The sequence below is a fragment of the Malaclemys terrapin genome, chromosome 14 (assembly GCF_027887155.1).
Source record: "Malaclemys terrapin pileata isolate rMalTer1 chromosome 14, rMalTer1.hap1, whole genome shotgun sequence".
Lineage (NCBI taxonomy): Eukaryota > Metazoa > Chordata > Testudines > Emydidae > Malaclemys > Malaclemys terrapin.
In genome coordinates, this window is record NC_071518.1 from 18,024,885 (window position 1) to 18,052,820 (window position 27,936).

Here is a 27,936-nt window from a genome sequence, read left to right on the forward strand (position 1 = left end):
AAAATACTGTTCTAGTACTGCCTTACATTAACAGGTTTCAGGTACAAGGGTTTATTATTTTGCTTAGACGCTTTTATAAAGAGGCTAATTATGGACCAAGAAGAGTCATTCAACAAGTCTCTGCTTTAACATAAGTCAGCAAGGTGTAAGTGACTAACTAACTTCTATTACCACAGAATAGACATTGCATTGTTTGAAGACACTTGACGAAATAATGGTCAGAAAATTCTACATATTACATGAAAACAAATATCTTCCAGTTTATGGTGTGATTTACTTGTCCTCAGAATAAAATAAGAGTACCCTTTATTTGCAATAAGATTTTAATATGGAGGAAAATACAGAAGAGTTTAGTTATTGGTACCACACCACACTAGTGATATTTTGCAGAATGGAGCAAACCTGATGGCAATTACAATTTCCAACATATATACCATAGTTCTACAACTGGAAAGTTGCTGATGTCTGTGACATTCCACTGTAAATATAGGTGTTATTAAAAATTACAAATTGTCCTGTAATTACTTTGACAACCTCTTGAGCAGCAGCACCTATTAAAGTGAAGGGGGAAAAAGAATAACGTTGGCAGGTAATTATATTTAAAAAACAAAACAAAACCAAGAGCAACAGTATCTGGTCCAGATTTCAATATAAAGATGAAACAGTTTGACAGACTGAATTTAAATGCTTTCCTGAATCAGGGCAAAAAGTGATTTGGTATTTGTTTTTCAATTTTATTTTTTAAAAAGGCATATACATAAGTTTATGTAAATATTTTATCATATGAACTGATGAAAAAGAAACTGATCTTTCTGAATTAATGCAAGAGAAGTGTCTACATCCCCTAACCTGATTTTTTTCCTAATCAACCATTTTTCTAAAACACTTCCTACCCTCCCATTCAATAATCCCCTTTCCTTTCAAAAGAGATTATGCAGTCTAGAGTCTGAGTATTGGAAAATTCAGGTGATAGAAAACTTAGCTAGTAATTAGCTTCTCTACGTTTTATTTCTTTAACTGTTGAACAAGCTCTTAAATTTTATTTTATTGCTATAACCTCTTTTAATACCGCTATAAAAATACTGTGTTCACATTTTCTTTGCCATTATATACCCTTAAGAACCCTGATCTTGTCTTCATACATTTTTCTAAAGTACCACGTACACCCATGGCAATATAATTTTCTTTAACCTTTAAAAAAAAATCCAAGTTGTTTATATAGCTAACACTTCAACTGGTACTGTAAGAAGACAAGTAAGCAAAAATAGTTAAGATTGCAATAATACTTCTATTATGTACATTTCAAAATGATTTACATCTTGGTTATAAAATATTTATTGCAGCCTGAAATAAGGCAATGTTGGTTAGGTACAGATTTACAAAGTTCGCAGAGTTAGCAATGTCTACACTGAAATTAGAACTAAATTAAAATTAGTCAGAGTGTACTATTGTTTCCGTCAATGCTTCAGATTTTTGTACTTTCACTAGTCACATATACACATTATAAATTTTATTTTAAACTACAGTATTAAAAAAGTATAAGTAGTATAACTGGCCTAATAAGGTCATTTTGTAATTTCCCATTATTTCTTTTATTCCAATCTGATCACTTGCTCAGACAACTTTTTCCATATAGCATATGACACACCGACGTTAAAATGTTGCAGTACTAATGCAGTCTTTGTCTGCAGCCCATAGTTATTCCCTTTGCTCCAAATATACTGAAGAGGAATTCCATTAAAATAATAAAAATTGGGCTCAAAAATAGCTCGGTTGACAGTTCTAAATGGACCTGTGAAAGTAAAGTGGTATTCTTACCTCCCAAGAATGCAGCGATAGTATGTGGCTCAGCAGCTCCATAGCGACAACTAGATAGCAAAAAGTAAAATAATTAGTATTTTAGGGCAGTTTAAATAAACTAATGAAAGTGACATCTTATCATACAATACTTACAATTCATGGACATAATCATCCTTCACTGTTACAGACAGCCCATATTCCTGAAGAAAACCACTGAGGCAAGATTTCAATTTTCCAATATCATCTTCCACTTGGTAGTTATACACACCTAGGACATAATTTATGAGCCATTTCTCCTCATTGGACTTTAATATGCCAGAGTTAACACATCCAATCATTTTTTTAAAATTGTGCTATGATTACCTTGTTTGTTATTGCAGTCATTAACATTTTTATTCAAGTAACATACATTCGTATTTAATTTTAGCTCTAACAATACTGAACAATCAAATACCACTGATGATGTTCATTCAGCAGAATACTAAATCATCATGTAATTTAACTAATTTTTACAAGCAATTAAAACCATCATCATCAATCTGCATTCATTTGTTAATCTTAAGCATCTGGTCACTTTGTAATATTTGCACAATAAACATACTCTAGTTTAGTTCAAATATTTGCTTAATCATTTTTATAGTTCATATGTATTACTGTATCATAAATTAGATTGGTATATTTCCTAGAGTGACTGATATATATCTAAAACTATTGTAATAACCTACCTGGGTATCTACCATGCTGTTTATAAAATCTATCCACAGCTCGTAGCATTAAGTATAGCACTATCTCACTGTCTGGATTATCCATGCTGGAAACTGAAAATGATTAAAAACAAAAACAAAACAAAACAAAAAACCAAAATACAGATTTTAAATTGGTTTAAAATAGACTTGGAAATAGATGGAATGATAAAAGTATTTCACATTTGCTTGAATGTAAAATGCATTTTTTACAGTTTTGCCACCACACCCCCATGGGAGACAACTGAGAGGTCTCCCCTTCAAGTTTTAGTGATGGATTGTTTAGATATGTAAGTGACGAAGTATACTTAAAGTTATGTACCCATATATTTTTATATAATCTCAGTTTGGAGCTGTCCACCTGTTCTTACTTAAACTCCACCAATGCCAACAATTGCTTGGTTGTGATATTTACCTCGAGTCACAATTAGAGTTTCAGAATTACACTTGGCAGAACTTTATTTTTATATTTTTATAATTGTGATTGATAATAGTCTATTTTTAAGCATTTTAAAATATTTTTGTTGATTTAAATATACACTGTTGCAGGAAATTATTGGGGGGAGGTCAGCCAATTATTTTAAAGACAGACATTGAGAGTCAAAAAGTTAAACTTTGTAACCATTAAAAATCAAATTGTCAACATTACATCAAAATACACAAAGGAAATATCCTAAAGTCAAACTCTTACTTCAAGAAGATTTTGCTTATCTGTAAATTTTGATTTTTAAATCAATGGAACTATTTTTTTTGTTCATTTTCATTCATGAAATCAATCTTTACCAATACAAATCTAATCCTTCCAAGCCTATTTATAATGTATATTTACAAAAGAAACACTAAGGGCAATAATTATATAATAAATGGAAGTCTCCTTAAGATAGGCACAAAAAAAGATGTAGGGACAATACATATTGAATTTTTTAAATGTAAAATTAAACAAGTTCCTGAATTATTGTACCCTACATAATATGAACCAGTTCAAAGACATTTTACTTATGTACTTTGTGAATGCGATAAACAAAAAAACAATTATTTTGGCCAAACATTATGACAAGACTGAAAAGACACATACTAAACGAGTGTTGTTTTTCTGAACGACTGCTGTTTCCCTTTTAGTATTTACCTTGGAATTTGGAGTTATGTATGTTTGAAAAGTCTGTAGCAGTTATTTGCCTAATTTTTATTAAATGATACTTTGCCACATAATTTATTCACAAAATTCAACAACTGTCAGTAGCTAAAAAAAGATAATTAAATATTTGCTCCTGAGGAAGAACCTTTCTAGCTCCTGTTACAAAAAACTTAAGTCAGACAGGAGAGAATATAATTTAAAAAGACTAACACCTTGATGAGGATGAATGTTTTACTTACATGGCTGCTGAAGAGAAAATATCTGCCAGGGAAAACTACCACACACATTAATTCAGTGGCTCATCTTTGAGCTTTTAAAACAAAATTGTCATAAAAAATATTTTTAAATTATGCTTAGAAATATAGACGATATGTATTTTCTGTTTAAGTATGGTTTCATGATAAAAGAAAGAGGTTCAAAGAAAAACTACGAATAAATAAAAATAGAAGTCCTTACTAATTTCATCCTTGTTAAATGTATTTAAACCATACTCTTCAGAAAGGGATCTACACCGCACTACTCGAAGAAACGCTGAGTTGCTGCCTGAACAAAGAACACAGAAAAGAAATATTGGAGCACAGGTTAAAAGGGTGCAATATTTTCTTCAGCATTTCAGAATTTACTTACTGTTAAACAATGTAGAGTAAATCTATCACCAACTGATGTTATTTTAGTTTTTTATTGTATTTCTTCAGTGGTGCAATGTAATAAAATCTTTGAGATAAGTAATTTTTCTTTATAGGTCTATGAAGGTAAACAGTTTTATTAAAATGTTCTATATTTGTGTACTTCAAAATTCCAGTCATGTTGCCTATTGCGCTGTGATAAGGATTGTCAATACATGTGGTACCAGACTCCAGAAAGGACGATGCCCCACCCTCCTCCTCTTTTATGGTCATCTGTTGGACCACAGGCATCAGCCCCACATTTTCTTCCTCTATCCTCCCAAAAGCTGTTCTCTTTCCTAAGTTGCACTAAATAATGCTGCTTCCTGCAGCGCTGCCTACTCTCTCTGTGGCAACAGGCAATCTAGAGAGAGCAACATTCTAAAAAAATCAGTGGTTGGGGATGGGCAAAAGTGAACCTGTGGCAGTGGTAAAATGGCAGAAAGGGGAAGAAAAAAATAGACAAATATGGATGAACATAGGGAAGGGGGAAAAAAACTACCTCAAACAAAACAAAAACTCTAAATACATGCCACAACTACAGCACTTCAAATAAAACAAATACTTATAGTTTCAGATGGCTGCTGTTTTCCTTGTCATATGCCCTAGTATTTATTAGTATACAAGGGTAAAACAAACTTTGCCCAAATGAACAGTAGTTCCATCCAGAATCATCAGTAATTAATTTTATTTATTTTATTTTTGTGGGCATATAACATTCAGCCATCTGCCTATAGCTTTCCATGCACCTTATTCTGACAGGTGCTAAGCACTTGCAACTTCTATGGAAGTCAGTGGGAGATATTTGTGTCCATTACTTCTCTGGAAGAGGCACAACATTTGATTCAAATACTGTGAGCTAGAGATTAATATAGCTACACTGTGAATAATTTTAAGACTTCCTGAAAATTTGTATGTGCATAAAACAAGAATGACGTAATGCAAAATCCAAAGATACTTACAAAGCAATTTTAACTCTTTCTGTGAAATTGACTCTGGTGCCTGCAAAGGAACAAGAATATGTTTGTTCCTGCACAAGACAATGGTTAGAAGATTTACATTTTCAAAATTATACTGAAATGGATGTTAGATCAAATGTTAACCAAGGAAGACTTATTATGTGTTCATATGTCCCTTTCACTTAACATTCTAAATAGTCACAGGAAAGTGACTACAAACAATGCAGAAATACACACACTGTACGTATAGTGAAATCATATTAGAACTTTAGTAAGACTCTCCAAGAGAATGTGGTAGTTAAGTCAGCTCTTTACTGTCTCTGTTGTGCTCCTTTCCCCATTCTTTACCGACTACATGGAAAATTATTGTCCTTTTGAGAGAAATTAAATGAGGTTCTAACGTAACTACCTTGCCTATTGACTGTAACAATTTAGCAGCATGGTTACCCACAGCAGCAGCATCTTTCTTTGCTTTTTCACGGTATCTGTAAAGGGTAAGAAATAGTTTTAATAGTTTAAAGCTACAGTTTTATTTTAAGAGCCTAAAATTGAACAACACTTTTATAACCCTTCTTCCCCTATCTGTTGTAAACATGAATGAAGTCAGAAGATCAGCTACCTCAGCAGCAGAAGAGCCAATGGCAGCAATCACATGACTGTTTTGCTGTAGCTCTAAGTTACTTGTAGAAGCAGCTTCATAACTCAGTGCACTGGAATGACTTTGCCATTAGTAAGCATTAAAAGGAATAGGAGTACTTGTGGCACCTTAGAGACTAACAAATTTATTAGAGCATAAGCTTTCGTGGACTACAGCCCACTTCGTCCACGAAAGCTTATGCTCTAATAAATTTGTTAGTCTCTAAGGTGCCACAAGTACTCCTGTTCTTTTTGCGGATACAGACTAACACGGCTACTACTCTGAAACCTGTCATTAAAAGGAATATTACTGTGGAAAGTTACAAGGCAAAAAATACTAATTCCTTTCAACAATGAGAGGACCAGCACTAAAGAAAACTTTGAACCAAGTATACTATACAAATACAACTGACCAATTTTTATATTGTATTTTATGATGTTTTAATTATATTGTATTAATTCTTTGGGCAGCAACCCACGCACCTCAGTAGCAGGACACACTATGAAGCTCAAAGTGCTATACCTTAAACAACAAAGGAACCCAGGCAGACCCATCATATCTGGTCACAACACTTTTACTGAAGGAAAAGCAGGACTTTCAGAAACCATCCTCAAACCATATGCCACACAAAAGGCCAGCTTCCTCCAAGACACAACCGATATCCTCAAGAAACTCAAGAACATCAGCAACCTCTCCCAGAACACCATCATTGCCACCATGGATGCAGGGGTGAAGGTAAATTAAAGGACTTACTGGTACGCAGGAGTCCTGAGCGGGACTCAACTGGAAGAGGTGGGGCCTTTCAAGATTTAAAGGCCCTGGGGCTCCAGCTGTGGCTGGGAGCCCCAGGGCCTTTAAATCACCCCGGAGCTACCAGCTGCAGAGGCATCTGGGAGCCCTGGGGCTCAGGGGCGAATTAAAGGGCTCAGGCTAGGGCTGGGGTAGTGGCGGCAGGGATCCGGAGGTGATTTAAAGGGCCCGGGACTCCAACTGCTGCGGGGAGAACCCCGGCCCTTTAAATCCCCGTCGGAGCCTGGCTCCGGCAACCAGGCTCGGGCGGGGATTTAAAGGGCCTGGTGCTCCTGCCACTGCGAGGAGCCCTGGGCCCTTTAAATTGTCTCTGGAGCCCTGCCGCTGCTGGGGTAGCGGCGGCAGGGCTCTGGCAGCGATTTAAAGGGCCAGAGGCTCCGGCCACTGCGGGAAGCCCCGGGCCCTTTAAAGCACTGCCAGAGCTCCGCTGCGGGGCCGGAGCTCCAGGACCTTTAAATCCCCATCCGAGCCCGGCTGCCGGAGCTCCAGCGGTGATTTAAAGGGTCCGGGGCTCCCCGCAGCAGCTGGAGCCCTGGGCCCTTTAAATCACCACTGGAGAAGCCAGTCCAGTCCGGCACGGCGTACCATCTCTTGCCGGTATGCCGTACCGGCTTACTTTCACCTCTGCATGGATGTCACCCTATACACCAACATCCCTCACCATGATGGCATTGCTGCCTGCTTCAAACACCGTACAAGATAACGAACAGTGCTCGAAAATCCAACCCAAAACACATCAAACTGATCCATTTCATCTTCACCCACAAGTTTACATTGAACAACAATCACTTTGTCCAAACAATGGGAACAGCTGTGGGTACTAGGATGGCTCCCTAATATACCAACCTTTTCATGGGCCATCTTGAGAAGAATTTCTGGACAAATACACCATAAAACCAATGATATACCTGAGATATGTTGATATTTTCATCCTCTGAAGAGACAACCTAAACTCCTTCACAGATTTCCACCACAGCTTCAACCACCAAACTCTTTCTAGAAAACCAATGCCATACCAGCATCAACTTCCTGGACACCAAGATCAGCTGCAACAATAGAACCCTACAACTGACTATACACAAAAATCCCACAGATCAATACACTTACTTCCACAGAACCAGCAATCATCCCAGACACACCAAGAAGCCTGTTGTCTATAGCAAGGCACTCAGATACCACAGAATTTGCTCCAAAGAGAAATTCTGGGATACATATCTACACACACTTAAAACTGCCTTCACTAAACAATGACATCCCACCAAATACCCCTGAAGGAACCTGCTTCAATACAGAAGAAAAAATAAATAAAAAAAACCCCAAACCCACTGACCACACAACCCTAGCTGTTACCTGTTATCCCACTCTAGAACACATATGGGATATCAAACAATTGATGCTTTTATCAAACAACCCATCTTTGATGGGGACCACATGCTGAAAGAAATCTTTCCCTAATGCCTTCTTCTGGCATTCAAACAACTCCCCCGCCCCCAAGCTCATCATCAGAAGCAGGCTCCCCACAGACCAGGACACACCAACTCAAAGCAGCAGCAGACCCTGCCAGAATCCATGAAAAACCTGCAGCCATACCTTCATTGCTACAATGACCAATACCTTCCTCCAACACACCTTTCAAGATCCATGGGTCACACACGTTCCTATCACAAAATGTGGTATACCTCATCCAGTGCATTAAATACTCCAACAGCTATGTGGATGAAACCAGATAATCACTACTCTCTCAAATGAGCTCACAAAGAAAAATTACAGAAGACCCTACAGCCCATGGGCAAAACACTTTTCACAAAATGATCACTCCATATCTGGCTTCTCAATTCTCATCCTCAAAGGAAACCTGCACAACACTTTCAAAAAACAAGGCTAGGAACTGAAATTCATAACTCTGCTGAACACTAAAAACCATGTACTTAACAGAGACACTGGTTTTATGGCTCACTAAAACAATTTATAACATCCCCTACTGCCTTCTAATCCTTATTGCCCACTTCATTTTAAATCGTCTCCAACAGCATGCATGGAAACCCTTATGCTTAACAATTTGTCACCTTGTATTTAGCTCAGACACACTGGTGACTTTCTCCAAACCTGAGGAAGAGCTCTGGGAAGCTCAAAAGGTTGTCCCTTCACCTACGGAAGTTGGTCTAATAAGAGATATTTCATCACTTGCCTTATCTCTCTCATAGCTTAAATAGTTAATTTTCAATATTTTTTTTCTGGAATGAATGAAATATTATACTAATACTCCTTTTAAATATAAACTGAAGCGTATCAAGGAATTATTTATAATTTTACAAAATAGGTTTGTAAAACAATATAGGCCTTCAAGAATTTAGAGAACTAAAAATGTCTTTCATACCTATGCAAATCCAATAATTCACTTAATACTTTGCTACGGTTTCATTTTTGCAGGATGAGGCAACAGGTTCATTTTCTCTCTCCTTACACGGAAGAACTCTCACAGGGTGACGCTCTCGCTCCCCCTTCCTCCCAAGGGAAAACATTTTTACAGAACTCCTCCCAAATATATTAAAATCTAATCTACATTATATTTTAATGCCATCTATGACTGTTTTGGGGACATGTCTGTATTGAATTATTAATTGTTTTGTTTTATGAATGCCATTTATGATTGCAACTGTTGTTGTAGATTAGTACATCTACTTTGTAGCCAAGGCTATGTCCAGGAAGCAATCAAGGGCCGCCAACACTGAACAACTTTTTTCCTACTGAATTTGGAGCCTAAAAATTTGCCAATGGAAGTGCAGCAGGAAGAAGGGTGATAGACTTTTAAAAGAAGGCTGCTTAAAGCATGTGGTGGATGGGCAGTGGACGGACAAGGAATTCTACTGCCAGAAGTCTTGAAGCCAAGCCCAGGATTCAGACTACACAGAGGAGACTCGCAGGGGTCATGAAGTCCCACTGAGGGGCAACGTGTTCAGGACTGTTTGCATTTTTCTCAAGAAACTCTAGTGCTGCTTAAAGAGTAAGTGTTTATGGTGAAGAATTTCCTTTGCTAAATGTGTATTGCCAATGGGGGCTGCTGGAAGTGATGTCCCAGCCCACACCGCTTCCTGCAGCTCCCATTGGCCTGCAACAGCAAACCGCGGCCAGTGGGAATGGTGATCGGCCGAATCTGCGGATGCTGCAGGTAAACAAACCGCCCCGGCCCATCAGCGGCTTTCCCTGACGGGCCGCATGCCAAAGGTTGCCGATCCCTACCTCAGACATGCTTAAGAGACCCAGAGGTAGGAACAGTGATCACTTCCCAGAACCAGGGCGCTAAGAGGCATGTGGGCTTCAGCTGTTGGATCCAATCAAAACAAAGTGGCGTCCATCCAGATGGGAGGGTAGGACCAGGTTGTAGCACCATCTACAGTCTAATTTTTTTTTTTTTTTTTTAAGAAATGGCTTCTGAGAATTTGGCCCATCCTGTGAAATCTAAATCAATGCCCTCCATTACTATAATGCTGATTGTCTTTGAAGAAGAAACTCAAATACTTACACATTTTGCAATTTGATAAATTTACCCGAATCTGCTATCATATCAGGAATAGTGCCCCGGACAGGTAAATTTCCTTGCCCCTCTTTTGCTACAAATTCTTTTACAGCTCGAGCTAAAATCCAAAAGGACGGCGTCTGCAAGAGTACAAATAGCAGTAATTTATTTTTCTTGTACACAAAAGTAGCTGTAATAATATTCCTATACAAACATCTTATCCTTAGTTACTCTTGTTACCTGCTGTGAGAGATTGATGCAACGATCATCATTAAAAATGTCTTCAATACAGCTTGGAATCTGTAAGAAAAAAAATATGTATATATAACACACACACGTATTTACCCAAGTTTCTTATTCAAGAATTGTCCCAAAAGTAATTATGTGGGCAATTCAATATCTAAATAATGTTCAAAGTCATCTTTTCTGAATCTCCATGAAAGAATCTGTCCCACTGGCTACAAATACTTTAGGATAAATTACCTCTTTACCATCATATTTAGAAAATGTCAATTGCTAAAAGTGTAGGCTTCTAATTAACTCAAACTTTACACACCAAATCTGGCCTTTGCAACACCCTTGCAGTTTCAATAGGAACTGGAGAGGGTTTAAGATACGGAAACATTTGCCCCAATGTTAGGAATTACATACATTTAGCAAGGGCATCATTTCAGAAAAATTCCGGGGGCAGGAGGAGGAGGAAAAAATGTGTCAGCATACAGACTATTTAGCAACACAGACCAAATAGCAACACAAATAAGAAAAAATTGGGCAATTATTGTTTTCCTAATGACTGCATCCAAAGTCAGGGGAAAGGAAGAAGTACGACTGCCCCCCACCCCATAGCAAATGATGCTTCTGGCATTTAGTTTTGGTAATGTTAATAGATTCTGGTCATGTCCACACTAATATTATTGGTCAAATAGGAGTTTTTGTTCCATCAAACATTCCTTTGGCCCATCACAAATCAACACAGTATGTTAACTGGGGAGTACACCAGTTCTGCAGTAACCTGAGGTTTGATAATATATGTGAGTTGGATGTGTCTTTAAGAAAAGCTTAATGCCTCAAGTACACAAGACCATGCAACAATGTTTTCCAAAACATATAATGTTTGTTACAGGAAATCCATAACCCTCTAAAAACTTTCTGTAGATCTGTTGATTTAGGTTAAGAAAGAACTGGTAAGTTCTATGCAAATGAATACTTTAAATTTAATAAGAGTTGTAAAATTTATTTCACTCTTAATTTATTTAAACACTCATGTTCACCATAAGTTATACTGTGGAAATGCTTTTGACACTGATTTGAAAGACTGTGTTCTACTATCTGGCTTCACTAAGTATTTTTAATGAATTTGTGCTCATTGCTGAGGAGTTAAGGCCTTTAACATTAGTTAAGCAGCAGAGCTTAGAAGAAGGAACATTTCTCTGATACAAACACCCAATTTTCATAAAAAATAGTCAGGCGATGATATCCAAAAGTAAGCCTTGCTCTTCTTAATAAATCCGGACCATTTTAAAAAAATTAGTTAATGCAGCGTTTATGAAAGTGAAGAAAGAATAGTTTAGCAAGTGGCTCCAATCAGGCAGCAGGTGGACAGGTGCTTTGTACGTTTCCGAATACAACTGTGCCATTGTATTATAGCCCAACTGGAACTACCCTCTTGTGCACATACTACTAGTCCTGCCAAGTTGTTCCAAAATGTTTGTTTGGTTTATAAAGAGAATAAGAGGAGGTCATCAAAATAACTTTGACTGTAGATCTGCTGCAGAATTTTTGTTCTGAAAAAACAATGATACTATCAAAAGATACATGGTCCCCTTAGCTCTTCAAATGCATTATGTTCATCTTTTAAAACTTAATAAACTACTTTTACCTTAGTAACATTTAGTGCTGTGTTTACATTTTTTATAGCTTCTTCAAAGTTCTCTTCATCCTCTGGGATCCCATTTTCATTCTTTAAGATTCCTATTTGAAAAGAAAGTAGTAACACAAGCAATAATACAAACTCCGCCTCCCACATTACATTTATGTCCTGGGAACACATCAGATTTTCTCTTGGTGAATCTGTGACATATCACTGTTCTAATTCTGTCATCACAAAACATATATATCACCACATTAAGAGACAAAAACGGCTACCTTCTCCCTCATCCATGTGTACAAATACTTGATATGGTATTAAAAATACTTTGCACTCATGACATCTTCCATCATAAGATCTCAAAGTTCATGTTATGAACATTATTGAATTAAACGTCACAATGTATAGGATGTAGGGAAAATGCTATCACCAGTTTTACAGATAGGGAAACTAAGGCACAGATGGAGCATGTGATTTGCTCATGATTATATAGAAGTTTGAATCAAAGTCTGTAACAGAATCCAGAGGTCCTGAATTTCTGTCAAGTGCTTTAATCACTGTACAGATATAGATATATGAGACCATCATTTCTCTCACGTACAACTGTTTCTTTATCTTATACTTATCAAAATACTTCTGATATCTGTAAAGTGACTTTCAGGTTATGAAACACTGAAGCTCTCCCTTTACTTGACACAAAACAAAAATATAGTTGAACATAAGTAACAGGAGGTAAGGAAATGTTACTGACTGTAAATATCATTGTTAAAATTACTACAGTTTCACTTTAATACAACTGTTGAATAGAGTACGTACTCTAGGCTGCAGCAAAATCCAATTAGCATAAAACGCTGCACTTCAGTTCTATTAGGGAGCCAATCTTTATTTTAATACAAATAAATAATTTCTTGAATAATTTACAGTGATGTAAATAGGATTTAGATATAAAGAGAAAAATAAGTCCGTTTGTTTGTACCAGAAACTAAGTCTGTTCATAACTGGAAATAACATGGCCTTGTTTCTATAACAACTTAAAATGCTTTATTTACATTTCTTTTAAAAATATTCTGTACATTTTCATGCTTGTGAAGGGTGCTAGATTGACAGCCCTTAACAGCAAAGTCCTCCATCCAAAGATTAATTACAATATGGTCACTAGATATGTACATTTCCCCATGCTACCCACTAATGGGTCTCTCCATAGAATCACCACCTCTAGGGCTGAGAAAGTAATTCAACCTCCATGCTCATCGTAATCCTTGACCTTTCTGCTGATGCTGTTAAGAAAATAACAACTTTGGAACTGATCTGTATGTGTGCATAACACCCACATGCATGTGCAAGCATGAGAGATGTGGACACAACCATTTGAAAATGAAATGGATACAAACTTATTTCACATTGGCCCATCAGCCAACAGATATTTTCAGGCTGGTTTTATACCAGTGACACAGCCTCTTAATTCCATTAATAAAGAAAACCCAGACCCCTACTTTAGCAAAATTTTAATGTTAGGCAAAGTTAGCTATGTTTTCCAAAGTTAGCATTTGTCTTTTCTTTAAAGAACTGCAATAGAATGAAGGTGCTTGCCTTTGCTTAGAAAAAGAAACAAGTACCGTATTTTCCGGCGTATAAGACGACTGGGCGTATAAGACGACCCCCAACTTTTCCAGTTAAAATATAGAGTTTGGGATATACTCGCCGTATAAGACTACCCCTCTTCCAACGCACACCAAAAAAAAAAATTAAAAAAACATCAGATTTGATTTCAATATGGTAATTTTAATTCAAATGCTTATGACATGCAGGTACTTAGCAGGAAAACTGTCACTTATAAACATAAGGCTGTTTGTCATCAAACATGTAAACATAAAACAGTGCAAGTGGATTAAACTTTTCCTAATTCACTCTAAAGTTGAAAGGAAGGATAAGACAATAAATCCATGGGAGCTGCCATGCTGTTTGTTTTCTAAGCTGTCAACCAAACTGGAACTGATGATGATAGGAGGAAGATAACAAACAAGAGAGAGAGAGCAAGTGCCAGGCAAGTCCCTGGCGAGTTAGCAACGCCCATCATAACTGCAAGCTATGGTATTTTTACAGGTTTTGCTGGCGTGACAGTTTCCCTTTAAAAGCCTTCAAAATCCTCCTGTTCGTCATCTGATATCATAAGTACATCAATGACATCTTGTGATACATTTGTAAGGCAATCACCGTATGGATCGAATTCCATATCAGATGGTGTGGTCTCAGCTTCGGCTTCCTCTTCATCTTGCCACAAGTAGTCGTCCTCCATACCATCTAATGAATTTGATATGCCACACTTCTTGAAAGACTTGATTACTGTTTCTGCATCAATATCATTCCAGGCTTTTATGACAAACTTGCACAAAACATCCAACTGTGAAGCACGCATGTTTCCTCCTTTTGTGAATGACTTTTCGCCGCTAACCATCCATTCATTCCACTGTTCTTGAATGCGATCTTTAAATGGCTTGTTTAGGCACACATCCAGTGGCTGTACCAACGATGTCAATCCTGCAGGAATAACTGCCGCATCTGTGTTTAGTCTTGCAAGCATTTGCTTGGTGCTGGGAGTTAAATGAGCCCTGAACATATCCCACACCAGTAGACTACATTTTTGAATAAGTCCACCTGGTCGCCTGCTCCATACATTATCAAGCCATAGCTTTACCCCTTCTTCATCCATACAGCCTTTTTCATTCACATGTACAAAACAACCAACAGGGAACTTGAATTTCGGCATTGTTTTTCTTTTAAAAATAATCATTGGTCTCAGTTTGGCGCCATCAGCTGTGCATCCTAGTACCACTGTAAAACTGGACTTCTCATGTCCTGTTTTAATTAAAATTGTTTTTTCACCTTTTTGATGGACAGTTTTATTTCCAACCATATCAAAATTCATTGGAGTTTCATCCAGATTTCCAATATTACTTAACGCATAGCCATGTTTAGTATGCTGTTGTATTACGTATCGATGGAAACTATTTACTTTGCTATCAAGATCTGCAGGTAATTTTGGGGCAATTTTCATCTTTTGCCTCAGTACCATATTATGCCTTCCCATGAATCTAGTACACCAGGATACAGTGGCCTTAAATCTGTTGCTGTGATCTGGGTTAGATTTGGCCCACTGAAGTGCAAACAAATGTATTTTATTTCGTGTCACTACATAACCGTTTTGGTGATGCTCATTCACCATGTCTGCTACATGTTTTTCGAGTTCTGGCCAATGTGGAGTGCCTCTTCTTAATGCACACTTACCCCTTGGCATACTCTTTAATGCTTTTTCATTTGCTTTCCAGTCCCGAACCATCTTTTCTGTTACTCCATATTGTCTTGCAGCAGCGCAGTTATTATGTTCCATGGCAAAGTTTACAACTTTAAGTTTGAAACTGGCTTCATATTTCTTTCTTCTTGCTGGTGGAGCCATGATGGGGTTTTGACTGTTGGACATTTGTATACTGTATGAACAGGTACAGATACTGGTGCGGTACTGTATGTGGTACCCAGTATACAACAACCAGCCAATCACGGCAAGCGATGTACCTTACCAGCGATTGGCTGGTTGTTGTATTCAAAGCCTGCTTGGATTGGTCAGCTCTCCCTACCTGCCCAGCCCTCCCTGTCTCCAAGACTATCAGAGCGGTAGCGCAAACACGCCTCTTTCACCCGTCTGGCCCGCCCTTGTATCCTATTACCTCCTTCTCTGCCTCTCAGATCTCACACATGCGCGCATGCACCGCTTCACTGCAGTCCTCAGGAGCGAGATCTGAGAGGCAGAGAAGGAGGTACGGTAATAGGATACAAGGGCGGGCCAGATGGGTGAAAGAAGCGTGTTTTTCTGGGCACAGCGCCGCTCTCTCTCTTTTTTCCATACCCCGGGCGTCCCGGACGCCTGCAGCTTGCTCCGCCCTTCACTTACACCTTCCCGGTGAGGCGCCCCCTCACCTCGTCATTGGGCGGGGATGCGGCCGCGGCCCTTTTTGAGCTCCCCACACCATATGCGGCGACCGCAGATTCTCCAGTCCGGCTCGGAAGTTTCAGCACCCGCCCTATAAGACGACACCCGGCGTATAAGACGACCCCCGACTTTTGAGAAGATTTTCCTGGGTTAAAAAGTAGTCTTATACGCCAGAAAATACAGTATTACCAGATGGCTTCATAAGCAGACTCAGGATCCTAAGACACACCTATTCAAGAAATCATGAATCTGCATTGATGTAAGTTCAATTTCAAGCCACAGTGACAAGTTGTGTCTTGTATGTCTTTTCATAGTGGCGGAAATGCCCATAACATATATTACCTTGTCTAATCAGCTCTCTGAAGGCTTCCTTTTCTTTGTAATTCCTAGGTATCTGCTCACTTTTCTAAATTGAAAGTATAAATAAAAGATAGATTAATATATAACAATTATCCTGTCACATGACTACCTTCTAGATAGTTTGTATCAAAGTTAATACACATATATTTGTGTTTCAGTAAGAGGTAAAGGAAACATAGGTAAAAAACAAACCAGACACTTTTCAGTAATTACAGGCTTCATTCAGTGCCCAAAAATAAATCTTTGGACACTGTTCAATGTGGTACTTTTTATCACCAGTCCAATTCTTTTTTACTCCCAAGTGCTCTAGTTTGGAGTCAGATGTACTTTCATTAAAAGCCTACATTAGAGAGACTGGATGCTATACGTTTGCTTCATGATAAGACATTATCAACATACCTCACTGTACCATTTTGCTAAATACTTTGCTACAATCACAATCCATGGAGTGTGACTATGGTCCTGCAATCAACAAACAGAAAAAAAAATCTGTAATGGACATAATTCTGAAAGTGGTTAGAAATAGAATATTTCTTTAAAGCTGACAGCTCTGTATGTTCGATTACCACAGTTTTAAAATCCTGTAATATTGAGGCACCATAAGAGAGTTAAGATCAACATTTCTGATTCAATAAAGTTTCCTAGTTTTTGACAGCAATGCCTGCAACATTATGTAAACAGATTCTGCAATTAAATGAAATTTCAAGTAAGTTTGTCAGGGATGGGATGGTGTCCCTAACCTCTTTGCCAGAAGCTGGGAATGGGCAACAGGAGATGGATCACTTAATGATTACCTGTTCTGTTCATTCCCTCTGAAGCACGTGGCATTGGCCACTTTCAGAAGACAAGTTTCAGAGTAACAGCCGTGTTAGTCTGTATCCGCAAAAAGAAGAACAGGAGTACTTGTGGCACCTTAGAGTTGTTAGTCTCTAAGGTGCCACAAGTACTCCTGTTCTTCTTTTTTCAGAAGACAGGATACTGGGCTAGATGGACCATTGGTCTGACCAACTATGGCCATTCTTATGTTTGTCATATCTCAAATCTTAAGAAGGGGGAGCAAATAAATACTAATTGTCTATAAAAGTTATGATGTGTTATACAGTTTAAAATCTAAATCTGAGAACTGCAAATTGCACAATTATTTAGAACTGTCCTGCATGTGGATTTAATAATTTTAATTAAGTTTAAGCCCTCTTAGATCCAAAGGTCTAGTACAAGGGTCGGCAATGTTCGGCACGCGGCTCGCCAGGGTAAGCACCCTAGCAGGCCGGGCCAGTTTATTTACCTGCTGACGCGGCAGGTTCGGCCGATTGCGGCCCCCACTGGCCGTGGTTCGCCATCCCGGGCCAATGGGAGCGGCGGGAAACAGCGAGGGCCAAGGGATGTTCTGGCCGCGGCTTCCCATTGGCCCGGGATGGCGAATCGCAGCGAGTGGGGGCCACGATCGGCCAAACCTGCCGCGTCAGCAGGTAAATAAACTGGCCCGGCCCGCTAGGGTACTTACCCTGGAGAGCCGCGTGCCAAACGTTGCTGACCCCTGGTCTAGTATTATCATTAGGGTAGTGACCAGATGTCATACTTTTGATAGGTTAGAGCAGGAAAAAGGAGATTAGAAATATAGACCAGCCCTACAATAGGAAAGCTAAAGGTCTTTCTTTTTCATATTGCAACTCCCCCGTACTCTCTTTGGAAAGCAAGACCTGCTGCTAAACCTGTGACAGGAGCATGAAACTTGCATTTCCACAAGTGAAAGATTTAGGCCACACATCACTGTTTAGAATCTTCCTCCCCAATTTACATCTTAAAATGCAGACCAATTCATACCCCTAGGTTCTGTCAGTACTCACATATACCATAAATATCAAATATTGAAGCAGTTTTTATTCTTGCTGTATTTCTTGCATTAATGTAATGAATTTTGAAATCATGCCAGAAGAAAACAGGCATTTTTTTTGACTAATTGACCTACCAGGACAATCTTCACACTGATCTCAAATCAGACTCCATATATTCTCGATATATCAAATGGTTAAAATATATATATATTTAATGAGCAGAAACATTCAGAGATCTGGCTTCTGCACCAATTTGAATGATCCAACAAGTATTTGACCAATTTGCAGAAAGTAATTTTTTAGAGTTCTGGCATGCCTAAAGCACCAGCAGGGTGAGGGTAGAAACTTCAAGTAAACGAGTACCTGGCCACTTACACTCAGGAAGGACAAAACCTCGTCTTAAGTATTGCTGAAGAATGTGCAAGTTAGAGCTCTGTGTAAGCTCGAAAGCTTGCTCTTTCACCAACAGTTGGTCCAATAAAAGATATTACCTCACCCATCTTGTCTCTGCACAATATCAGTCAGTTACCTTTACCTGACTGGAAAAAAAACATTTTCCATATGGATTATCTATTTGTTTTCCTAACTGCTCAGGCGCTACTCATACAGTAATCCGATCCAAAGTTTATATTTTTTAATTTGTAGCTTTGGGACTTGCTGTTTGAACTGAGGAATCCAGATAATCATTGTCAAAAACCCTTTTTCTTTCCTCCTTAACTGGGGATGGCCACACTGCACAGAGATAAAATAGAGGGCAGTGTGAAATGGTGGTTTAAATTTTACCTCTATACTCTCCTAATCTTGCTGCTGCCCTGTGAAAGTCATTCTATCTGCCCTTAGGATGCTCTAATTTGTACTGGGTTGCAAAGACTACAGGGGTCAAAGACACAGCCAAGAATTGGCATAGCACAGGACATTCCAGCTACACCATCTTTCCTCCTCTAGCCATAAAGGGGACAAATTATGCAAGAGACTTCACATTGACTCTGTGCCACCAGTTACCATACTTTTATGGCCAGATTACACTTATCCCACCTAACACAAGGAAGGATGTTTCCCAAAAATGTGGCTTCAGAATGCTTACTATGTGAAGTGATGTTTACATCAGCACAGACAAAGTTTGGTATTTTAATTCACGATTAGCTTTTGCGGTAGCCAAATTCACTGAAGGTGTCAGTTAAACTCTTAAAAAAAAAAAAAAAAAAAAAAATAGGACCCTTTGGCTCCAATCCTGCAACCATCTCTGCACAGGTAAGGCTCTGTGCAGGAGGAGAGACCCATCTGCATGGAATTACTTGCAAGAATGGGGCCTATTTTGAATGTATTTTAGAATGCAAGTCTCATGCCAACCTTTTTTTCCATATGATCCAAGTCATAAGACTGCATATGTTCCCTCAGCTCTGGAAATGGGTTGTCCAGTCTCAGATCTTCTAATGCATTGTCTGGATGAGATTCCACGACTGCCAAAGAGTTACACAAGATAATTTAATTTGAAAGATAAACAAGACAGATTGTAGGCTACAAAACATAACAGTAAATATTCAGTGCTTGGGTATTTAGTTATGCGAGTCCCACTAGCATAATTACACATTAATGGAAGTAGTGCCTCATTGTAAATGTATTCCATAATATAATGCAGTATAGTATTGGACAAAAGTCTCCCATTTTGCTTCATCATCAGGTTAATTATTTGTTGCATGCAACTTTCAGTAAGTCATTTCCACGGCTAGAATGACTTTTAGGGTGGGAAATTCCAACTGCAAATGCCAAGGTTATTAACTAACACTAAATACTTCACAAGATAAAAATGAAATAGTTCTTTAAACATATAAAGGTCATCTAAATAAACACCACAACTAAAACTTCTAGAAAAGAGCTTTCAATTCCACCTTTAAATCCATCTAAGTCTAATTTCTAAAGAAATCTCTTACCTGGATGTTCCTTAATCATAATTCTCATATAGCCAACTAGTCCATAAGTCCTACAGACTAACAGAGGGATGTTAGAATTCCAGAGAATTTCAGCTAAACGCACCAATATACTGAAAATAAAAATAAAATGACTCTTAGAATGTATAAGAGATAATCAGGTGTGCGACAATAATTAAAAAAAAATACACTGTTTCCCACATTAGAGGCATTCAAAGCTAAAAATATAACATGATCAAAAGGATGTTATAAATGTATATGAAATAAGATCAGAAGAGATATGTTAAAAGTACAGCAAAAAGACATTACCAGATAATTTATAGCTATTGGCTTTTTAGCGTTGCATTGTTTTCTATGATCCCAAACTTTTAAAAGATCAGTTTAAAAAAAAAAAAAAAAAAAAAAAGAGAAATTGTAAAGTAGAACTCCTAATATACAGTCCTGACAAAGTTTCTGATAGAGCCACATACAATTCTTCTTACTAAAGTAATGTGTGGCAATACAATTATGTACACAGTTAGAAAAGAGGGAGTTAGATAGGTGATAAAGAGACCTTCATGAAGACTTGACGGTATCACGGATCCCATTACATGTGAGGCCTCAAATTAGATGACCAAACTGACATAGCTATGGTGGATTAGGAAGAGCTCCCTAACTAGAGAGAAGGACTCAACATTTAAGTGAATTTGAAAACTGTGCCTAACAATGAGTCAATACAAGAACTTAAAAAAAAAAAAAATGGTGTATTAACATACAAAAGATATAATGAAAATCATTATCATAAAGCTTTCCTGTCTTTAAATGTTGCATATGACAGCAAAAAGGGCAATGTTGCTTCACATAAATTATATTTTCCCATAATAAGGCTGCAAACAAAACTGTAGCTGTAAGAAGATTGAAAAAAATCTGAACAGGACTCTACCTTTCTGGTAACTGGGTTGCAACCACTAAATTAAACCGACAGAAAAATGAAGGATCATTGTCTAGAAGTTTGTCTGGACTCTAAATAAAAGAGAAAAAATATTCACATATATTGGAACATAAATTTTGCTTTATCTTAGAAAGACACAAGCATATCAAAAGTTAAAGCGAACATATGTATTCAACACTGGAGTTGGATTCAAAATGCTAGATGTGGCTTCTGAATCTTTATTATCATTAGGTACAAACATTATTTACATATATACATAAATGAACTTGACCCACATTATTTGAGATCTTATTTCCAGGTCTGTATTACCATAAATTCTTACACTGCAATTACAGATAAATTTGTAACTAATGACTTTATTTTATCATACTTTACCATGCACTTAAACACCAGAACGTGGATAGGAATTCAAGGATACAAACCTCTTCCACAAAATTTCCTGAAACATCATTATTTAATTCTTGTAAGAGCTCTGTGGCACTTTGGGCTCGGTTCTGTTTTAAAACAATTAAAAATATACCTGTTTAAACATACCTATAATTTACACATTGATTTTGTGTTTTACATACATTACCAGTAGTATAGATGCCGTATTACAAGCAAGTACATTATGGAATATTGATATAGTTCAACTATTTCAAACCTCACATTCATCTTAAAATCACTATGTAATAGCAAGGATTTTGTTTGAGCCAGGCTGTACTTTACATTAAAAAAATAGTCTAAAAATGGAAAACTGTAATAAATGGCTTATATCGAATTTTAAAATCACTGTATGGGAAGCACCGTAAGCTCCTGATGCAGCTTTCTTAAGCACTGTTAAGTTAAAAGCTAAGCAAGCTCTAATGAAACTCAGAGCAGTGTGAGTGATGGCAAGAAGATATTGAAGTGAGAAAGAGCTACTTACAATGTGAGAAGGAAACAGCAGAAGATGAGGCCAAAGGATTGGGGAGGGGGGAAGAAGAGTGACACAAGGGAAGATAAGCAACAGCACCTACTAGCAGAATAGTGAGGACAATCCCCTAATAAAACCCATTCTTTGGTCCTAACCATTCTTATCGATAAACTAGGCAAATACAAATTAGATGGGGCTACTATAAGGTGGGTGCATAACTGGCTGGATAATCGTACTCAGAGAGTTGTTATTAATGGTTCCCAATCCTGCTGGAAAGGCGTAACGAGTGGGGTACCGCAGGGGTCTGTTTTGGGACCGGCTCTGTTCAATATCTTCATCAACGACTTAGATATTGGCATAGAAAGTACGCTTATTAAGTTTGCGGATGATACCAAACTGGGAGGGATTGCAACTACTTTGGAGGACAGGGTCATAATTCAAAATGATCTGGACAAATTGGAGAAATGGTCTGAGTTAAACAGGATGAAGTTTAACAAAGACAAATGCAAAGTGCTCCACTTAGGAAGGAAAAATCAATTTCACACATACAGAATGGGAAAAGACTGTCTAGGAAGGAGTACGGCAGAAAGGGATCTAGGGGTTATAGTGGACCACAAGCTAAATATGAGTCAACAGTGTGATGCTGTTGCAAAAAAAGCAAACATGATTCTGGGATGCATTAACAGGTGTGTTGTGAGCAAGACACGAGAAGTCATTCTTCCGCTCTACTCTGCTCTGGTTAGGCCTCAGCTGGAGTATTGTGTCCAGTTCTGGGCGCCGCATTTTAAAAAAGATGTGGAGAAACTGGAAAGGGTCCAAAGAAGAGCAACAAGAATGATTAAAGGTCTTGAGAACATGACCTATGAAGGAAGGCTGAAAGAATTGGGTTTGTTTAGTTTGGAAAAGAGAAGACTGAGAGGGGACATGATAGCAGTTTTCAGGTATATAAAAGGGTGTCATAAGGAGGAGGGAGAGAACTTGTTCACCTTAGCCTCTAAGGATAGAACCAGAAACAATGGGTTTAAACTGCAGCAAGGGAGGTCTAGATTGGACATTAGGAAAAAGTTCCTAACTGTCAGGGTGGTTAAACACTGGAACAAATTGCCTAGGGAGGTTGTGGAATCTCCGTCTCTGGAGATATTTAAGGGTAGGTTAGATAAATGTCTACTAGGGATGGTCTAGGCAGTATTTGGTCCTGCCATGCGGGCAGGGGACTGGACTCGATGACCTCTCGAGGTCCCTTCCAGTCCTAGAATCTATGAATCTATGAATCTATGAATAACCACTATAGTTCACCAACATCCAAGATTAGAGCTTATTTCACTTATCGTATGTTAATTAACTTTAGGTAGATGGCACAAACCCAACTAACATTAGAAAATGCAAGTCGATGTTCTTTTAGATAATGTAGGTGCCCACCCCCAGTTTAAATCTTTTGTAAATAATGGTTTTACAAAATCTTTTCTACTAATAGACTAGAAACAATAGTGATGAACAGAGACAGAATACAACTTTTAAGGTTTTTTTTTTTAAGTTAATAAAACTGCCCCCTACTCCCTCTCCACTCAGAATTTTATTGATTTATCAAAGTTAAAAAAAACAAAAAAAAAACACAACACAGAAAGAGGTAAGACTCCGTATTACCTCCTCCATCCCTCTCCCCACTCTAGTGCACACTCTCCTCCTCCACTCTCACTGACATTGAACATCTTCCCGATTCTCCAGCTCTTCCCTCTGCCGGAATGACCATTCCATCTCCTAAGCTTCCTAGTCCCCTCAACCTCTCATTTTCAAGAGGTTTATTCCCCTCCCAATTCAGCTTTGGTCTTTCTCATCTTAAAAATTCACCATGGGTCCTGAATCCCCTTCAGATTATCATCCACATTCTATTCTCCCATCTCAAACAATTGTCTACAACCATCATCTTGAGTTTCTTTCCTTAAGTTCCATTCCACACCCAATTCAGTCTAGCTTCCATCCTCATTATTCCACTGAAACTGCTCTAACCAAGGTTTCTAATATCTTGCTAGACATAACACAGGCCTAGTGCTCCTTTCCCATAGACATCTTGAGTCCCTCTGACAGTCAACCATATCCTCCTCTTGGAATCTTATCCTCTCCTGGTTGTCTACCTCTTATTGTTCTTTCAGTGGGTTCTCATTCACCTCCCCCCCACACACACTTCAGTTTTTGGTGGGGGTCTCCCAGGATTCTATCCTTCCCTCCCTTCTGTACTTGATATTTTTTTTTATTAATGACAAATCCACCTGTCCACCCTGGACTTGTCTTCCTCCATCAAGGTTAAGTCACAGCCAGTCTTTTCAACATCTCCTTGTGGGCATCCAGCCACCAATTTAAACTCAACATGGCCAAAACTGGGCTTTTGTTCCCACTCATCTCCTGGAGCTCTGTTCTCCTCACTCACTACTATAGAAGAAAGAAATTTTTTATCTGTGTATGTCTAATTTCCATTTCATACACAATCACTCTCTCAATATACTTACAAACCATGTTTAATATCACTTTACCTGGCCAATATTGCTTCTTTGTAGAAAGAAACTGAGAAAAGAGAGACAGTAGAAAGTGACATTAATAATACCTTTCACAAAACTTAAGCTTTTAAGTTTCCCTACAGTGCAGAACATTTATATAGCTTCATGCAGGAAAAAAGAAGTCCTTTAATATCTATTTCCTTCAATTATTAATTTTAATCACATCTTTAACATGACTTCTTTGAAAACAGTCTTTTTGAATCTTGTAAAGTCAGATTTTTAAAGAAGCCTTATCCCAGTCCCTAAGGCCCTACAATCTGCAAACTCTGTAGCATATGCAGAATTTCACTCTCCCAGTGAGGAACTCATTGCAGGTGAATTTTCATCCTGCTAAATTCTCCATGCAGAGGGAACCCTATGCTCACAGAATGCTCACCCCTTCTAAAGTCAACAGAGCTTCATGTGGGCACAAAAGTCTGCCTGCACCTTACAGGACCAAGGCCTAAGTTATTACCATTAAATAGCTACACAGAGTCCATGGAAGTTGCATTTTGATGTACATTTACATATATTGTTTTATTTATGTAAGGGTTTCTATTCTTTCCCTAACTGCATGCATTTTTCAGGAGTTATGGAAGCATACTGAAGGAACAGCACTTCATTCTCCAGAGCTGAAGAACTCTGTGTAGCTTCAAATCTTCTACCTTCCACCAATAGAAGCTAGTCTAATAAAAAGATATTACCTCACCTTGTCTTTCTAAATAAAAGTGGTAAGTTTTGATGACAAAACAGTTTAAAAGCCATGAAACTATATTTAGATATATAAAAAAGTTTGTGGAATCTTAAGTCACAGTAGGAGAGTAAAATATTCACTACACATCCTTGGTGTGTGGGTTTTTTTTTTTTTTTTTTTTAAAGAATATGGTCTTTCCAACTAATGCATTTAAAAATTGGGAATTTCTTATTAATTGCCCTATTGACACAAAGTACATTTCACAACTATTCAAAAATCCACCCCCTAAAACCAGCTTGTTTTGAGCATAACTTCTACAGTTACAGAAAGTTAACCATTATTTTTAAACAGCACATAGTAAAACTACTGAAACCTTATCACTGCTGAACTTGTGTAGAAAACTGATAGTAAACCTACTTATTTCCGACATCTTCTCCAGTGACTTGATTCCCATCAACAATCGTAAATGAGCCAATACCTTGAAAATAATACAGTAAGAAGAAATATGCACTCTTAATTATTCAAACTGAAATTCTTCCTAAAATTTAGGATTGAAATTTATTTACCTGGTAGTACTAAATTTTTGAGGATTTCAGTTCCGGTGGCTGTTGCATTTATCACACAAACATGAGCAGCTTCTAAAGCTTCTTGTCCATGATCACCCCACAACCTACAAAACAAGAAACACAGAAGCATTCAGAGGAAAAAGTAACTTGTGGTAACAAATACAGTCTGAATGGCAGTGGGAATCTGATGTCATAGTCCATGTAGTTTAGCATACTATTTCTCCATACACCGTTAAGTAGTATATCTAGGAGCATGATTTACACTGGGAGTTTTGTCACTGACTTCAGCGAGGCCAGGATTTTACCTTTAGTCCGTCAGACGTGGGGGGAAAAATGTCTATGGAGAAGACAGAGCAAAAGATTCCAAACTGTCAAGCAACAGTTAAAACCATTCATATTGTCCCGTGAGACTTAAAAAATAAACTCCTGAACTACTGCAAGTGTTTTCAGACAGTGGCTCGCAGACATGCTCCTCTTTCACTGCTGAAGATTTCTGTCTTCAAGATGCAACACATTCTGTATGGTGACCCAGTATAGATTTTTTTTAAGCTGTTTCCAAAGGATTATTTGGCCAAACTACCAATTAGCTTATACACCTGCTCTGGGTTTTTGTTTTAAAGGCAAATTCTAGCCTATATGGCTGCAGAAATAATTTCTAAACATGAACCAAAAATGTTTTCCTGCAGACCTACAGCTCTAGCACCTCTGCTGCTATTCAGAGTAAAAAAGGTATGGAAGAGTCATTAATTTTCACTGCTGTTACCTGGAAACTAGTGAGCAATGACTTTCTCAAGAATCAAGTCATTTTCACCCCAGTACAAGTTTATTAAACTCTGAGGATAAGCAAAAAGAACAGGAGTACTTGTGGCACCTTAGAGACTAACAAATTTATTAGAGCATAATTTTTCGTGGGCTACTGCCCAGTTCTTCGGATGCAGTAGCCCACGAAAGCTTATGCTCTAATAAATTTGTTAGTCTCTAAGGTGCCACAAGTACGCCTGTTCTTTTTGCGGATACAGACTAACACGGCTGCTACTCTGAAACCCGAGGATAAGCAGACACTGGAGCTACTGACTGGAGAGTCAGACTCAAAAATGAAACTGGGGAAGGAGCAAAGTAGCTTAGTTTAAGTAATGTGACAGGTAAATAAGCCCTCCCCCATTTGCCGCCTTAACAGTGTTTTTTAAAATAAAACCCTTTGGAATACTGACAACTGTTCAATTCCCGCACACTTTATAATACCGATTTAACTGCTGACATAAAATGGATTTTTAAAAGAATCCAATTATAAAAGCACGAAAAATGGACATCATCTCCAAGAGTTCACTAACGAGCACTATTTGGATTATAGAAATAAACGAGGCCGTATGGACACTTGTGATCAGAGCTGGTCGAAAACTGCCTCCCCTATGCCTCCAATTGGAAAACGTTGAGTTTCCAACAAAACCATTGAGTACCAAGACATTTCAGTCTTCAAGGGCTGGTTTTTCCCCAACAAAATCGTTTTTCCACGAACATTAACATCCTCAACCCCCCAATTTTTCCCGAGGCCGGTGTGTGAGCGTGGCCAGTAACACCGCCCCCTGTCACAGGCAGAGCGGTGAGCCGACCTGCCCACACCCCCTCCTCTCGGGGACACAGGGAAGCCGCCCCAGCCAGCAGAGACCCCAGACAGCGGGGGCAGGCCCCGCGGGGCCGGTCACTAGCCAAGCCGTGAGGCGCACCTCGGCCCAGGGCTGCCCGGGGAAGGCGGCGCGTAGGGCCCCACAGCCTGTACGGCGGGCCCGGCAGGCGGCTGAGCCGGTTGCCCAGCAGCCTGCAGGGTGGGTGCCCCCCCCTGGAGAAGGGGGCGGGGCGCTGCGCCCCCAGTGGTCCAGGTTGTGGCCCCACCCGGCCTTGGGCCGGCCCAGCGACCTGAGAGCCGGCCGGAGGCAGCCCCCGCTACCTGAGCTGCCGGTCGTATTTCTGCTCCTTCATGCTGAGCCCGCCCTGCTGCGCCATGGTGCCGGCCCCCCCGGTAAAACAACTGAGGTCCGCGCTGTCCGCTCTAGGGCACCGTCCGGATTGGTCGCGTTGCT

The 27,936-nt window shown here is 38.7% G+C and overlaps 1 protein-coding gene across 1 annotated transcript; it reads right to left on the reverse strand.

Annotated features, from left to right (window-relative positions):
- Positions 1-305: 305 nt before the first annotated feature.
- Positions 306-27,927, reverse strand: NAE1 (NEDD8 activating enzyme E1 subunit 1). Its single transcript, XM_054049210.1, has 20 exons — positions 27,804-27,927; positions 25,859-25,962; positions 25,710-25,770; positions 24,596-24,626; positions 21,595-21,666; positions 21,164-21,243; positions 20,245-20,354; positions 19,664-19,773; positions 16,878-16,940; positions 16,461-16,524; positions 12,146-12,237; positions 10,507-10,566; positions 10,273-10,406; positions 5,712-5,787; positions 5,306-5,345; positions 4,135-4,221; positions 2,526-2,618; positions 1,954-2,068; positions 1,819-1,868; positions 306-551 (listed from the first exon to the last, which is right to left on the reverse strand). The coding sequence occupies exons 1-20, from the start codon at positions 27,857-27,859 to the stop codon at positions 442-444; spliced, it is 1,608 nt and encodes a 535-aa protein (XP_053905185.1). The 5' UTR covers positions 27,860-27,927; the 3' UTR covers positions 306-441.
- Positions 27,928-27,936: the final 9 nt, after the last annotated feature.